At 30.5% G+C, this 13731-nt stretch overlaps 1 protein-coding gene across 1 annotated transcript in view; it reads left to right on the plus strand.

Annotated features, from left to right (window-relative positions):
• LOC111613166 (dynein heavy chain 5, axonemal-like) overlaps positions 1-13731 on the plus strand; it is a 33512-nt gene that overhangs the window by 4067 nt on the left and 15714 nt on the right. Inside the window, exons 2-3 of the mRNA XM_023354490.1 lie at positions 4932-5107; positions 12389-12515. Of these exons, the coding sequence (XP_023210258.1) occupies positions 4932-5107; positions 12389-12515 (303 nt within the window). The remainder of the gene's footprint in view (positions 1-4931; positions 5108-12388; positions 12516-13731) is intronic.

The raw sequence follows: 13731 nt of genomic DNA on the forward strand, positions 1-13731 counted from the left end.
TGTTACCTAGGGGTCACCTGCTGTTACACCGTTAAACAAAAGTAGGGAGAAACTTCCAGAAAGAAAGACAATAGAAAGGAAGACAAAGGGAAATATATTTAATAAAAATATGAACTATAACTATACAATGATGGCATGTAGCCACAATATGCATTTGTAACTCTTATATGTGGATTCTAATGGACCAAGGTGATCAATATGATAGATCTGGAGAGGAATGCTATCTTTATAAAGAGTGTGGGAGCTTCTACTGCTTACCCTTCTTATGGTAGACCATAGTATGAGTAAATTTCACACAAGTTGTAGTGATATATTTGACTAGTTTTTTAGGTCTGGAATATAGAAGTCTTTCTTGACAATGTATGCTAGAAATGTCCTTTTCTGTACGTGCTCTGAACAATTTCTTGTTGCATTTCATTTAGAATCACTAACAACTCTTATCTCTCTAAAAACTTGAAAAGAAAAACTCCATCCTGAACCACAAAATCTTTGTAAGGTTGATCTTTTAAAACTCTTGAGTTCATCATCTGCTTGGTGAGCCCATTTTATGCAGGCAACCAAGTTGTGCACAACACAGTTCCATACAACACTGGTATCTATTCATTGTATCAGCTTGCAGCATCCTGTTTCTACTTTGGTGTTCATTAACATACTTTGTCTTCTAACATTAATACCTAACTGAAAATCCTTGATATTAGGAAGTTTTATCCATTGGTTTTTGAAAGCCAGAACAGTCTGTCACAATTTTTAAGTTAGGCAATTACAATAGATAAAACTTAAGTTCATAGCTATGGTATTTCTTTTCTTGTGTAGATTATTTGCTCATGTAATAGATGGGATGTAGCTAATTGCATATTTATCTTTCACTGCTTTTATAAGATCTCTTGGATTTCTCATTTCTTAATTTAGTTCTTATTTGTCTTATACATTGTAAATTATGTTGATTCATGTTAAGTTGTCTTTACTTAATGTCATGGTTTACTTCTTACTATAGTACTTTGAGATCTGTAGTGATTCTTTTCTTGCAATCTTGTTGTTTTGTCATTATCATTGTCATAGAAAGTCCAAGACTATCTCAAGACTCCAAAATTTGGAAAAACAATAAAAAAAAAAAAGCTGATTTTTATCATTTCAAACCCTCATGCTTGCATTCACTCACTTCATCTTAGTCTTGAACTTTTACAGCAACTTTCCTATGTTGCCAACTTCATATATATTACATGTAAAAGTGAATATATTTCTAAAACCCAAGCTTCAATGACTTGAGAGAATACCATAAATAATCTCTAGAATATACAGTGGAACCTTGCTTAATGAGCACCTCTCATAATGAGTAATTCATATAATGAGCAAAACAAATGATAAAAAATTCTCGCTTAACAAGCAACATTTCGCATGATGAGGAGAGGGAAAGTCCCAGATTGTGTGCATGCTACATCAGTCTGTGTTTAGCACTTGTTCCACTTACATCTTAGTGTTGCTTGTGATCACACATTTTTTCCAAACTTGTGATCAAACATATTATATATAAACAGTGCCGTAACTAGCCATTCCTGTGCCCTGTGCAGGAATTTGTATTTAGGCCCCTTAATTAATTAGGTTTGGGAAAGTAATAAAACAAATACATGCATTTTGGGCCTCTCTTTCAAGTGGGCCCTGTGCGGGTGCACCTGTTGCACCTGCCTAGTTACGGCACTGTATATAAACATCAACAACCATAGCCCGTTATATAATAAACATGCCAAATGATATGCCAAATTCTTGGGCTATGTAAAGGCTATAATTAAATATTAGAAATTAAATAATTTGTCTAAAGATAGGCAGTTATGTTGCCATCTCATATTAAATTTAATGACCAATTCCAAATTAAATTTCAATTTTTTTTTGTTTTCTGCAAATCAAATTTGCATTCCAGGTTGGTTTATTCTGCACTAGAAGAAAAGATAATGAGAAAAGATGATGATGATTTATGCTCCTTAACAGTGTATATTGTATAATTTTTTTTGAATAAACATTATACATAAAATATTTGAGCATTTTTTTTGGCATGGAACACATTATCATATTTTACATTAATTTATAGGAAAAAATTATTTTGCTTAATGAATGTTTTGCATTACAAATAAGATTCTGGAATGAATTATGCTCATTAAGTGAGGTTCCACTGTAATAAACAAAAATTTTATTTTGTATTAGATCTATAGATTATAATATGTAATGACTTTCAGTTAAATATAAGTTTGTGTTCACTTAATCTGAAATAATTTTAACTTAAATTTGTAAAATAAAGATTAAAAACAAAATACAAAACTAAGAAGTTTTTGAAGTCTTACTAAATGTCAATTGACAATCACAAAAACACAATTAATACTAACAGATTCAACTTTTCTTTGTAGATTCTCTTCTCTTTATATGTATGCAAATTGTTTAAAAGTTGGATATTTATAAAAATTTCTTTTTAATACAGAGACTAAAAATCCATATATTTTGTTAAGGATTTTCAATCTTTATCTTACAAATCTGATATGTTTTTAAAAATGATCTATGATTCCTGTTTTCAGCTTGAGCATTTAGCAGAAGATAGAATAAAAGTGATCAGATTAAAACAGAGGTTGAATTAGCAAGAGTATACTTAAAAAAGAAATATGATCAACACAGGAATAAGAAGTTTAATTTTATTTATAATGCTAACAAAATTACAGTCAATCATTTACAGGATCAATATATCTATACTTTTGACAGTGTCATTCATTGTTTACATTGTTTTGTCAATAAGATCTTCCAATCAGTTAACTCATATAGATTAATGTAAACTAAACTATTGAATTGAAAAGATGTGCAGAAAATTAAAAAATTTTTTTGAAAATATCTTTAAATTTATTAAATGTTTCTTATAATATCAATTCAATGTTGAGAATATCATTTTTTTCACACTTTTTCAATTGTGTTTGTTAATGTATGTTTGATAGTTTCCATCCCCACACTAATAATGGAAAAAAAAAAAAAATGTTTAAAAACATCAATGAAATATAATAATTCAAGTAAAGATTCTTTCTTAATGCATTTTATTTATCTACAGTCAATCAATTCCTGCTCATTACTGCAATGATCTTGTTTGGCTTNGATTATTTAATCTTTATTTGATAAAGAAGTTTTTATAAATATCCAAAATCATATAAACTTCTCCACTTACACATATGCAAATTATTTAGAAGAGCCTGTAAAGAAAGGTTGACTCCACTATTGTTAATTATTTTAATGATTGTGAATGTGAAAGGATGTTCAGTAGAATTTCACAAATATTTTTTTGTATTTTGTTTTCAGTATTGTTTAACATAATTTCTTAAATTAATTCAAACTAAAAAACAAATTCTTTATAAAATAGAGAACTTGTTTTTGGTTTAAATATTAATTTTTAAATTTTGTCAATTTTAAAATTGTAATGGTATGAAATTTCATTATCTTACCAATCTGTAGTAATTTTAGTATCATTAATTCCATTTTTCAAATTAAATAATTTTAATAAAAATTAATTATAGGTGTGGCAGTTTTTTCATTTTTGATATTTTCTTTTATTACAAATACAAATCTTAATCAAATATAGTAGAATCTTCTTATTTCAATATCAGATGATTTGAAGTATTGCATATTCATAGTCTAATTTACTCTTCAGCCAAGAGAATAGGATTTTGCATATATTTTAGTTCAGGTTATTTGAAATACTTGTATGATGAAATTCAAAGTCATTATCTAGTCTGGTGATATTCAAAATTATTATTTAATTTGAAATCTCTCATTATATTACATGCTTATAAGGAAAGTTTCCAACCCTAAGTGGCATTTTCAGTTTTGGTTTCACCAATTATATATTGTTGATTTATTTGACTTCCGTTTAAAGTAATTTAGATATTGTATAGCATTGCCAATGAAGAAAGAATTTTTTTTTATAAAAGAAATTTGTTTGATATTTAATTATTTTGGATATTTTTTTGCAAAAATCTATTGTTTTAATAATTCCAAAGTCTATTAAATTCATGTGCATATTTACAATAGTGTAGAATAGTGTAGTTATAGCTTAGAGCTTAATTAATTAATTAATAGAGCTTGTTTTCATCAGATCACATGAAAACTGTTGGAAAATGTGCATGTTACATGTGACGAGGCATTTTCTTTAGTTTCCGTTGTGAGAAAGGTGTTTTGTAAGCATTTATGTGAAGATAATACTCTAACAATTGCAGTGGACAAAATATCAAAAACAGTACATGAACTATATGAAAAAGATTAAACACACTACATTGTATTACTTTCTTAATTAATAAAAAAAAAAATAAATTTGTGCAAATGTCATTTTAATTGTTATTTTTTTCTGTAATAAAGTTTACTGTTTAATTTTTTTATAGAGTTTACTTTAGTATTTACCACCAAAAATGGCTACTTTCTAACCCTTTTGCTGAAATGATGCTGTAAGTATTAAGATATTACAGAAAATGGTGTTTTTAATGTTTTCATGTTTTATTTTCAGGCATCCTATTATCAGTGTCAAGGAAACTAGTACTCATTACATGACATGATGTTTTTATCAATTTCAAACAATAGTGTGTAGATGACTTCTTTTGTATGTTATTTTCAAGTCTTGTTTTGAATGTGATTTGGATATATTTTTGTTGTTTACATTAAGTACAGTACATGCCACCAATGGTTTTTCCAAAATAGTTTAAATTACTATACAATAACTTGTAATATTAGCATATTTGTAAATGAATGAGTAAAATTATATAAGATAATGTTATAATTTTATTTGAGAATTACAAAAATATTTGATTTAAAAACGTTTGGAGAATTCAAAGTTGTGTATTTTTTTAATTTTTGAGTTTCAAAATAATGAGGTTTTACTGTATTAAGAAATTTTATCATTAAAAATTTTATTTTAGGTATGCAAGAAATATCAGTATATTATAGAGCAGCTGTAGAAAATAATGAAATATCAAAATTAGTACTAGTATTGAATTCTTCAGTATCAGCAATTGCTCAGATTATTAGAAGTGTCATTGATAGTTATAAGGAGTATCAAGATTTATGGATGAAAGATAAAGACTATACAGTTAAGGTATAAATAAAAAAGTATTTTTCTATGTAAGATATTTATTTATTTTTTTGTTGAAATCTGAAATTAATTTTACTGAAATTTAGTTAACAATTGGTATATTTTNCAAACCGCTGGACCTAAAGAGCAGAAATTTGGTACACAGTTAGGGTTCGTCATGAAAACGCACACTAAGAAGGGATTTTTTGAAATTCCCAAGTGGGGGAGAGAGATAGCATTAAGGCTTAACCGGAAGAATGGCTTCTACTGTACTGTTTTAGATGCGATTTTTTGTTTTTATCTGTGTTTTAGTGGGATACGCCATGGCAATGCACACTAAGAAGGGATTTTTAGAAATTCCCCACGAGGGGTGAGGGAGAGAATTAAGGCTTAACCGGAAGAACGGCTTCTACTGTACTATTTTAGATGCAATTTTTTGTTTTTATGTGCGTTTTAGTAGGGTAAGTCATGGCAATGCACACTAAGAAGGGATTTTTCTAAATTCCCCCGCGGGGAGAGAGGGAGAGCATTAAGGCTTAACCGGAAGAACAGCTTCTACTGTACTATTTTAGATGCAATTTTTTGTTTTCAAGTGCGTTTTAGTAGGGTAAGTCATGGCAATGCACACTAAGAAGGGATTTTTCTAAATTCCCCCGCGGGGAGAGAGGGAGAGCATTAAGGCTTAACCGGAAGAACAGCTTCTACTGTACTATTTTAGATGCAATTTTTTGTTTTCAACTACATTTAGTCTTCATTGAGTACTTAGGTGTATTAAATTGATAACATTTCAGACATTGTTATAAATATTTTTATCTATTTCAATTTTAAAAATGTTCGAACTGTTTTAAATTCAAATTTGTTATTGCATATTGGTTTGATTATAGAATGATTGTAAACGTTCCAGAAAATTGATCAAATTGAAAATAGTTCGTTTGATTCTCGGCAATTCTCTTCAGCTGTAAGTGTTATATAGACCTAACAATTATTATGGTTATTGAAATATTGAATGTAAATGGGGTTTGCTTGCAAAACCTCTGCGGACGAAGTTGCGGGTAACAGCTAGTTAACAATATTATCACTGTGCCTTACGTCTTTTATTGCCCCCCTTCGCCACATGGTGGGTCCGACTCGGTGGAGGGGAGTTATGTAATTTTGGGGTGTGTAACCGTGGGTGGAGTTTTTATGGTAGGGTGTGCCTCGGGGAGAAGAGAGAACGGAAGTGGACAGAGAACGGTGAAGTAGGAAAGTAAGAGTGGTGGTGAAAGTGTGTAATGAAAAAGAAAAAAAGACTGTGCAAGCAAGTTTGTGAGATTTCAGAATTTGGAACTGTTTTCTACCCAGAGTGGAGGAGAGGAAAGGATATGACAAAACCCCACTTCTGGCAGAGTGCTGTATGCTCCCAAGTATATTAAAGGAATATTTTGTAGAATTTGATAGTTGTCTTTGTCCAGTCCCCATCGAGTCTAGTGGATTTCCCCTGATAAGCGTCTGCTCCACCAAGCATGCTTGTTATAAATTGTCCCCCCTGTAGAAGTGCTTACGTCTTATTGTGTTGATTCATTCTCACGATATTCTACCCTCACAATTACTATAAACCTAAAAAAAAGAAAAGTCAAAATTATCATAAAACATCATGATAAAATAAACAATTTAACTTTTTTAAATAAAAATAAATACCTTAAAAAACAAATAAAAATCAGATATTACTTTTTTAAAGTCATCAAATGAAAAACAGATAACACGAAAAGTCTCTTCATGTAATTTTGACAAGAAAGTGCAAACAGCAATCACGTGATATGCATCCAATGGTGGGTGAATCAACTGCACCATACATGCAAATTTCCCTGTTGTAATTACATAAAAAAAAATCGAATGAATTACACCTAACTTGCATTAATACAGCCATAATATTACAAGAAAAATTATTATTATAAATAGAACAATCAAAAAAGGATTTATTTAAATTTTTATACCACTTACAATAATATATGTATTAAATATATTAACACTTTCTTTCTTTAACTCTATTCATTCTGTTACTTTTATATTTACAGATGCATTAANCACATGGCTCCGTGTGACCTTTGGCTATTTCCCAAGCTGAAAATGCCGCTAAAAGGAACCCGAATTTAGTCGAGAGAAGACATTGTGCGGAATCCAACGGACTGGCTGATGGCCATTCCAAAAGATGCGTTCAGCAGTGTTTCCAGCAATGGCAGGAACGCTGGGAGAAGTGTATACATTACCAAGGAGACTACTTTGAAGGGGATTAGGGTTTTGTACCTCAAAGTCAATAAATTTATTTTTGCCGACCAAAGGTCCGATACTTTTTGAACAGACCTTGTATGTTCTGTTTTTTGAAAGTGCCACAACACAAATTTTATGTTGTGGCACTTTCAAAAATGCAGCACAATGCATTTTGGCATATTCAATAAGATCAAAAAAGCAAAATTCATGTTAAGATTTTTTAAAATAATCAACCAAAATAAGATCTGGCAATGTGAAAATGCTACAACACATTGTGGACATTTATTAATGCAGCCATGATGCAATGTGATAAAAATATCTGCAAAAATAAGTTACAAGTTTCATTTTATTCAGAATAAAATCAAATTCTAATCTATATTGAGAATTATATTGAAAATAAACACTTAGCCTCATTAATCTTATGTCTAACATAAGATTAATGAGGCTAACTTTATTTTCAATATAATTCTCAAATTTATAAGTCAAATGTCTATTTATCATTATGTTTTTTTAATATAATAAAATTTGGTGCTGGTCTCTTTGTGGGAGCATCATTACTGAAAACAAATTTGCAATCAATTGATAAAGTGACTTACAGTGTTGTGGAGTCAGAGTTGCCAGAGTTGGATGTTTTTGGGTGGAGTTGGAATCAGTTAAATATTTTTTACTCCAGCAACTTCACTCCTAAGTTTGCTATTGGTAAAATGTAAAGTAAGGAAAATACTTTTTAATTAATTAGTATCTAAAGAAATTTCTTAGAAAATGGACACTGATAAATTTAGATATCAATATGATATTAGCCCATAAAGGCCATTTCATAGCAGAATGTTATGCATATTCTATGCAACATGTTCTATACTTTCAGAAAATAGTTTTTATTAATTTAAGGCCCACTAGTAGCTGAGTACATAAAACCATTGAACACTTGTAGTTAGTTGTGGGATTGTGCCTGGAAAGTAAATGCTTATGGTATTGCTGTGGCTGCCATTTTGTTGTATATAATTGTAGTATATATAGAATAAGAACTCCTGTTTTTTTTCCTATAATTCTTCTCCCTTCCGTTTTTAACCCTTTTTGTCATGTGACAGGAGCTGTACTATTTGTGGGTCCAGGTTGGCCAATTTACAAAGGGACAGGCAGGGGGTCCTGCCTGAAGCTACCAATAGACACGAGGTGAGGATAAAGGACACTTTTGGGTTTGCCACCAAGGAGAGAGGTCAAGCAAGAGTGACTGATGTAAGAATGCCGATTGGGGGGAATTTTATTCCCTACTGTCGGGATGGTCTAGGGTCTAAGTGTATGTGGGTGGCAGTTTAGAGAGGCAGCAAAAGACAAGTGTTTTACAGAGGCAAACCGTTTATTCTTGATCGAAAATGCTTACATAAATTTTTTCGTTGGAAAGGTCCTTAGATTCCAAACTTTAAGATGTCTTTGGATTCGATCCAATTCTGTGTTGTAGGTGTTTCAGATGTAATCTGGTCCAGTGTCGTAGGAGTTTTGACGGTGATCTGGTCCAGCGTCATAGGGATTTTTGGCGGCGATCTGGTCTAGCATTGCAGGGGCTCCTGGAGAGTGTGGAGTAAAAAGTTCAAAGTCTCGAGAGACAGTACATGAAAGATGAACGGAGGTTCAAAAAAAATGGAGATACACCAACACAACAGAAGTTTAGTGGAAAGTCTTAGTGGAAGTCTTGTTGCCCTTGGAATTGGTGTTTTTATAAGTTTTTCGAGATCGGCTTTTTGCTAATTGGACAGACTTTACATCATTGTTTTCTAATTGGTCTTCCACCTGTCTCCAGGTGTAAATGGAGCTTCGTAAAGTTTGCAGGAAAGGTTGGCTGGAGATGGTTTATCCGACACCATCTTTTAGACTCTGATGGCGTTTAATTGTTGACTATGACACCTATGCTCATTTTGATATTTTTTCTAGTTTTGTTTTGCTTTCTAAACTACGTCTTAACTGTAATATTTTAAATTTTCTTCTTTTACATCTAAAATTTTGTTTTTCCTTCTACTCTTTATGAGCATTGACGTCAAAGTCTGGTGTCGCCGATTCAACCTTTATATAATTTGTTTTCTTGACGATTGAACTTAACAAATTTTTACATGTCTTTCTTTTTTGGGGGGCTATTTCTGGGGCCTCACACTGGAGGACCATGTGTAAGGCTGAGGGTGAAATAGAGGAAGGGCCAGCATAGACCAAGTAGGAATGAAGACAAGAAAATAATTGAGATAGCCATTTTGGAGAGGTCCAAAGAACTGCCTTAGCACACGTTTATTAATAACTGCTTTGTACCCCCTGGATTGTACATTCACCATGCACGAAGTGAGTGATCACCGTCAATATTCACCCAGTTCAGGACTCACAGATCTAGCTACCGGTAGATTTTCTAACTATCCTTCATTTCCTATTTCTGTTAGTAATAATATTAGGTTAAGTTTAATTATAATTATCTTAGTTTTAATTGGGATTATATGTATGTATTAAATTTGTCATGGGAAGTTTGAATGAGAGAGGAGAAGCTGTAAATATATCTATATATATTTGTCTCTTTGATGGGCATTTCGTTCTCTGTCAACTCATTTGACTAATAAAGCGATTTGATCATTATTTGCTTTGTTGTCTTATCACATGTGTTACACCAATACAGTTTCACATTGCTTTAAAGCACCAAGCTTATCTTTACCAAAAAGAAGTTTTTAAGAAAAAATTTTACTTTCATTTTAGGTGCCGTAATTGTTACTTGGTGCAATATTTTTTTACATTTCAGATGTTTTATTTTGGATATCAATGGGTTTTTGACTAATTAGACTAATTAATCTTGTTATTGTCCTATTGGTTTCAAGTTGACTATGTATTATAGTTTCAACAATGTAATTAGTCTTAAAACAATCAATAGAAAAACATAAAATTAAGTTCAAGAATCTAACTGCAACAAACTAAAAGAGCAAGAGAAAACTGCAAAATGTAATTAATAGGATTGTTTCAGCTTATTATTCTCAGGTTCTTGGGGTATGATTGCACCCATTGGTTCGAGATAATTGATTTTTTTTACTAAATTTCATATTTTAAAATTCTACTACAGTATATACTTCAGTTTAGTCAACTGTTGGTAGGAACTTAACTGTTTATGTTTTAGCCAAAGTAGGAGAAACTATTTTATGGACTAATTTCTTACATTGTTCTTACATTGTTCATCATTTTATTGTATTTAATTTTTTTTCTTGAAAATAATTAAATTTAAATTAATTTTTCATAATTAACTAATAAAAGTGGAATTCTTTTGGCTATTAAGATATAATGTGTTTGTGAGGATCCGAATCCTGACTTTTAGTATGTTTACATCATTTATTCATAATGTCACATTGTAACTATAATCTCGTTAAATAACTGTCAACTTTTACACTTGGGAGCAAAACATTTGTTAAGTTTTCAGGTTTGACAATGATGCTTTCTCATCACCCCTCAACCTAATATCTTGATTTCGTCTGTATAGAACATAATATAGAACAGAACAACAAAGTTAGGGCAGTTGTCACACCGTCCTAGAAGAGATCAGTCTCAAGCTCCATATTTTTTTATGTGTGCACTGTGCTTTCCACTGGATTTAACTTTGTCGTCCATCGGACTTATTAAGTGCCTATTATTTGGATTAACATTGCTGCCGAACCAGAATACTTGATTGCTAAACTGGACTAACTTCATCATCAAGAACCTTAAGACCTACTAGCGAATCACTAAAAACTCCAGGTATTTATCGCCACACGCTTTTATTGTAAACTCTCTCTCTCAAGATTCTCAAAACTCTCTCTCATGGACTTTAAGTTAACTTTGTCTAAAATATATAATATCACTCACAACCAATGTATTTAAATCTATGATATTCCATTTGATATTGTATGTCCTGTATTACCCCTTTTTTTACCTATTAAATGGTTGTTACATTAACTCTTCTCTGCATAAGTCACTTCCGGTGTGTTGTCTTTCCCTCCATCCCGAACCTGATCATTACGTGACTACTCGCATGACCTAGTTAGCACGGCTTCCATGTTGACCAAGATGCGGTGGTGTCATCCTGACAGTGCATCGAAAAGGTGCCGACCCTTCGGTCACATGTTTCTTTACATACTTGAAAATTTTTCCAGAGTAAATTCATTATATCCATTTATTATTCTTACCATCAATTTTAGTATGACTTTTTGTACAGAAATTTTTAATAAAAATATTTGGGTACCCCCAATGGTATTTTTCTTATAAAAGGAATTATAGTGTGACATTTTAAGAGAGGATAAGGTTGGAGTTGGAACTGCACATTACAAATTTGCTGGAGTTGGAGTTGGACTTTTTGTTTACTGACTCCATACACTGCTTACAAATAAATTTCTTATTTGACTTAAATTTATAATACTTTTTCAGTTATCTATGATTTTATGGTATTATACATAGATATCAAGGATTCATAAACAAAACAATTTACAGCAAATTGTATTGTCGATTGTGAATTATGAAAGAAAACCAGAGTTGCATTTATTACATTATGGTTCTTTTAATCATAACATTTGTAATAGGAACTTTCATGCCACTGATGAGTATTTTTTAACAATAAACATAGTTCAGAAGTAGTCATAACCTTTAGTGGAAATTATATATAAATTATTTATTAAAAATAAGTATCAAATTTTTGCACAGATATTTTTATTATGCTGTAATGCATTAATGAGCATCCACAATGCAGTGTGGCATTTTCATGCTGCCAGGTTGTGTTTTGGTTGATTATTAAAAGAATATTGACACAAATTATGCTTTGTGATCTTATTGAGTATGCCAAAATGCATTATGTGCATTTTTGAATGTGCCATGACACGAAATTAGCATAATGGCTGGATCTGAGAAGTTGGAATGAGTTTTGGTTAATTTTTTTTGTTCAATGAGAATTTTTGGTTTTTGAGCCTAACATAAACAAACATTAGTAAATCATGATATTACAAAATTTATGAATAGATAAAAGTATTATTTTATTATTGTAATTTTGGGAATTTTTATAATATGTTATTTTAGGAATTTCTAAAAAATGAAGTAATAATCAGCGATATCAAAGCAATATTGTTTTATTATGAAAATTTAGAAGAAAGAATAAATAACATTCCACTTTTTCACAATGTGGGAATGATGAAAATTTTAACAGGTTTGTATTTTTATATTTACTTAAAATTTTAAATCAAATTTATTGATTATTTTAAAACATGATTGCAATTAATTGAAAACATATCAATAGTTTGAAATATCTGTAATTCAGAGTAGTTTCAAATAATATATGTATTTGAAGTAAGTTGAATACAAGTAATAATAATACAATAATATATATATTTTATTAATTTATTTATTTATCTAAGTATACTGGTACGAAACCATGATATGAGGAGAAGAATAAAAAGCAAAACAAATATACAAAAACAATACAAAATTATACAACATATCCCACAAATATATGCAACAACATCAATAAAATAATAATCAAACAATTAAATACATTCTAATCTTAAATTTATATGGGAGAAGTACCCAAAAAAAATATAAATAAAATAAATTGATAACCAACAGACTAAGCTAAACCTTACCTAGAAAATAATAAAACAACAATTAAATCACTTGTTTGCAAAACCAGATAGTTTCCCAAGTATCCAGAGCAACTGCTGGTTAAATAATAGATAAACTGCACCCTGTGCACAATTTACATAAAATTATCTATATATAATAATAAATCACACACACCTGAATTTTTTGCCGAGTTATTTTTGTTTATTCCAAACGTTTTCGGCCAATTCGTATAGGCCATCTTCAGGTTTTAATAGTTTTCGTTGTAATGGAATCATTCGTTCGAAATTCGTTTGAATTTGAACTTATTACAACTTTTATGTATAATAAATAAATTAAACTAAATATATGATAAAATGTAATCTAAAAATCGCGTTTCAATTTAACAATAAAATAAAAGAAAATTTATAACTTTGAGTTTGAAATACTAAAAACTCCAGAACATGAAAATGTTTATGGATTATTAAAACCCATATTTTTCTCAATTTTATATTTCCAAGCCGTTGGTAATGCTTTTGCATCTTTTGCATTTAGGCATCTGTCCCTCATCTTACTTCTGTAAATCTCTATTTTCTCCATTTCCATTGCGATGGAAGGTGAGTGTCCCGTCCTAACAATCTTGGCTTCATCCCATTTGACTACTGATCCGTCTGCCTGTGCCATACTTGCTAATATCGTACTATTCAGTTTTTTATTTATACTATATTTGTGCTCCTTTAGTCGTACTTTCAGGTTTCTTCTGGTTACTCCGATATACTCTTTCTCAATACCTAATTGTTGGTTCTCAAAGGGTATACTGTATACAC

Source organism: Centruroides sculpturatus, unplaced genomic scaffold (assembly GCF_000671375.1).
Source record: "Centruroides sculpturatus isolate CEXI.00-Female unplaced genomic scaffold, Cexi_2.0 scaffold1806, whole genome shotgun sequence".
NCBI lineage: Eukaryota > Metazoa > Arthropoda > Arachnida > Scorpiones > Buthidae > Centruroides > Centruroides sculpturatus.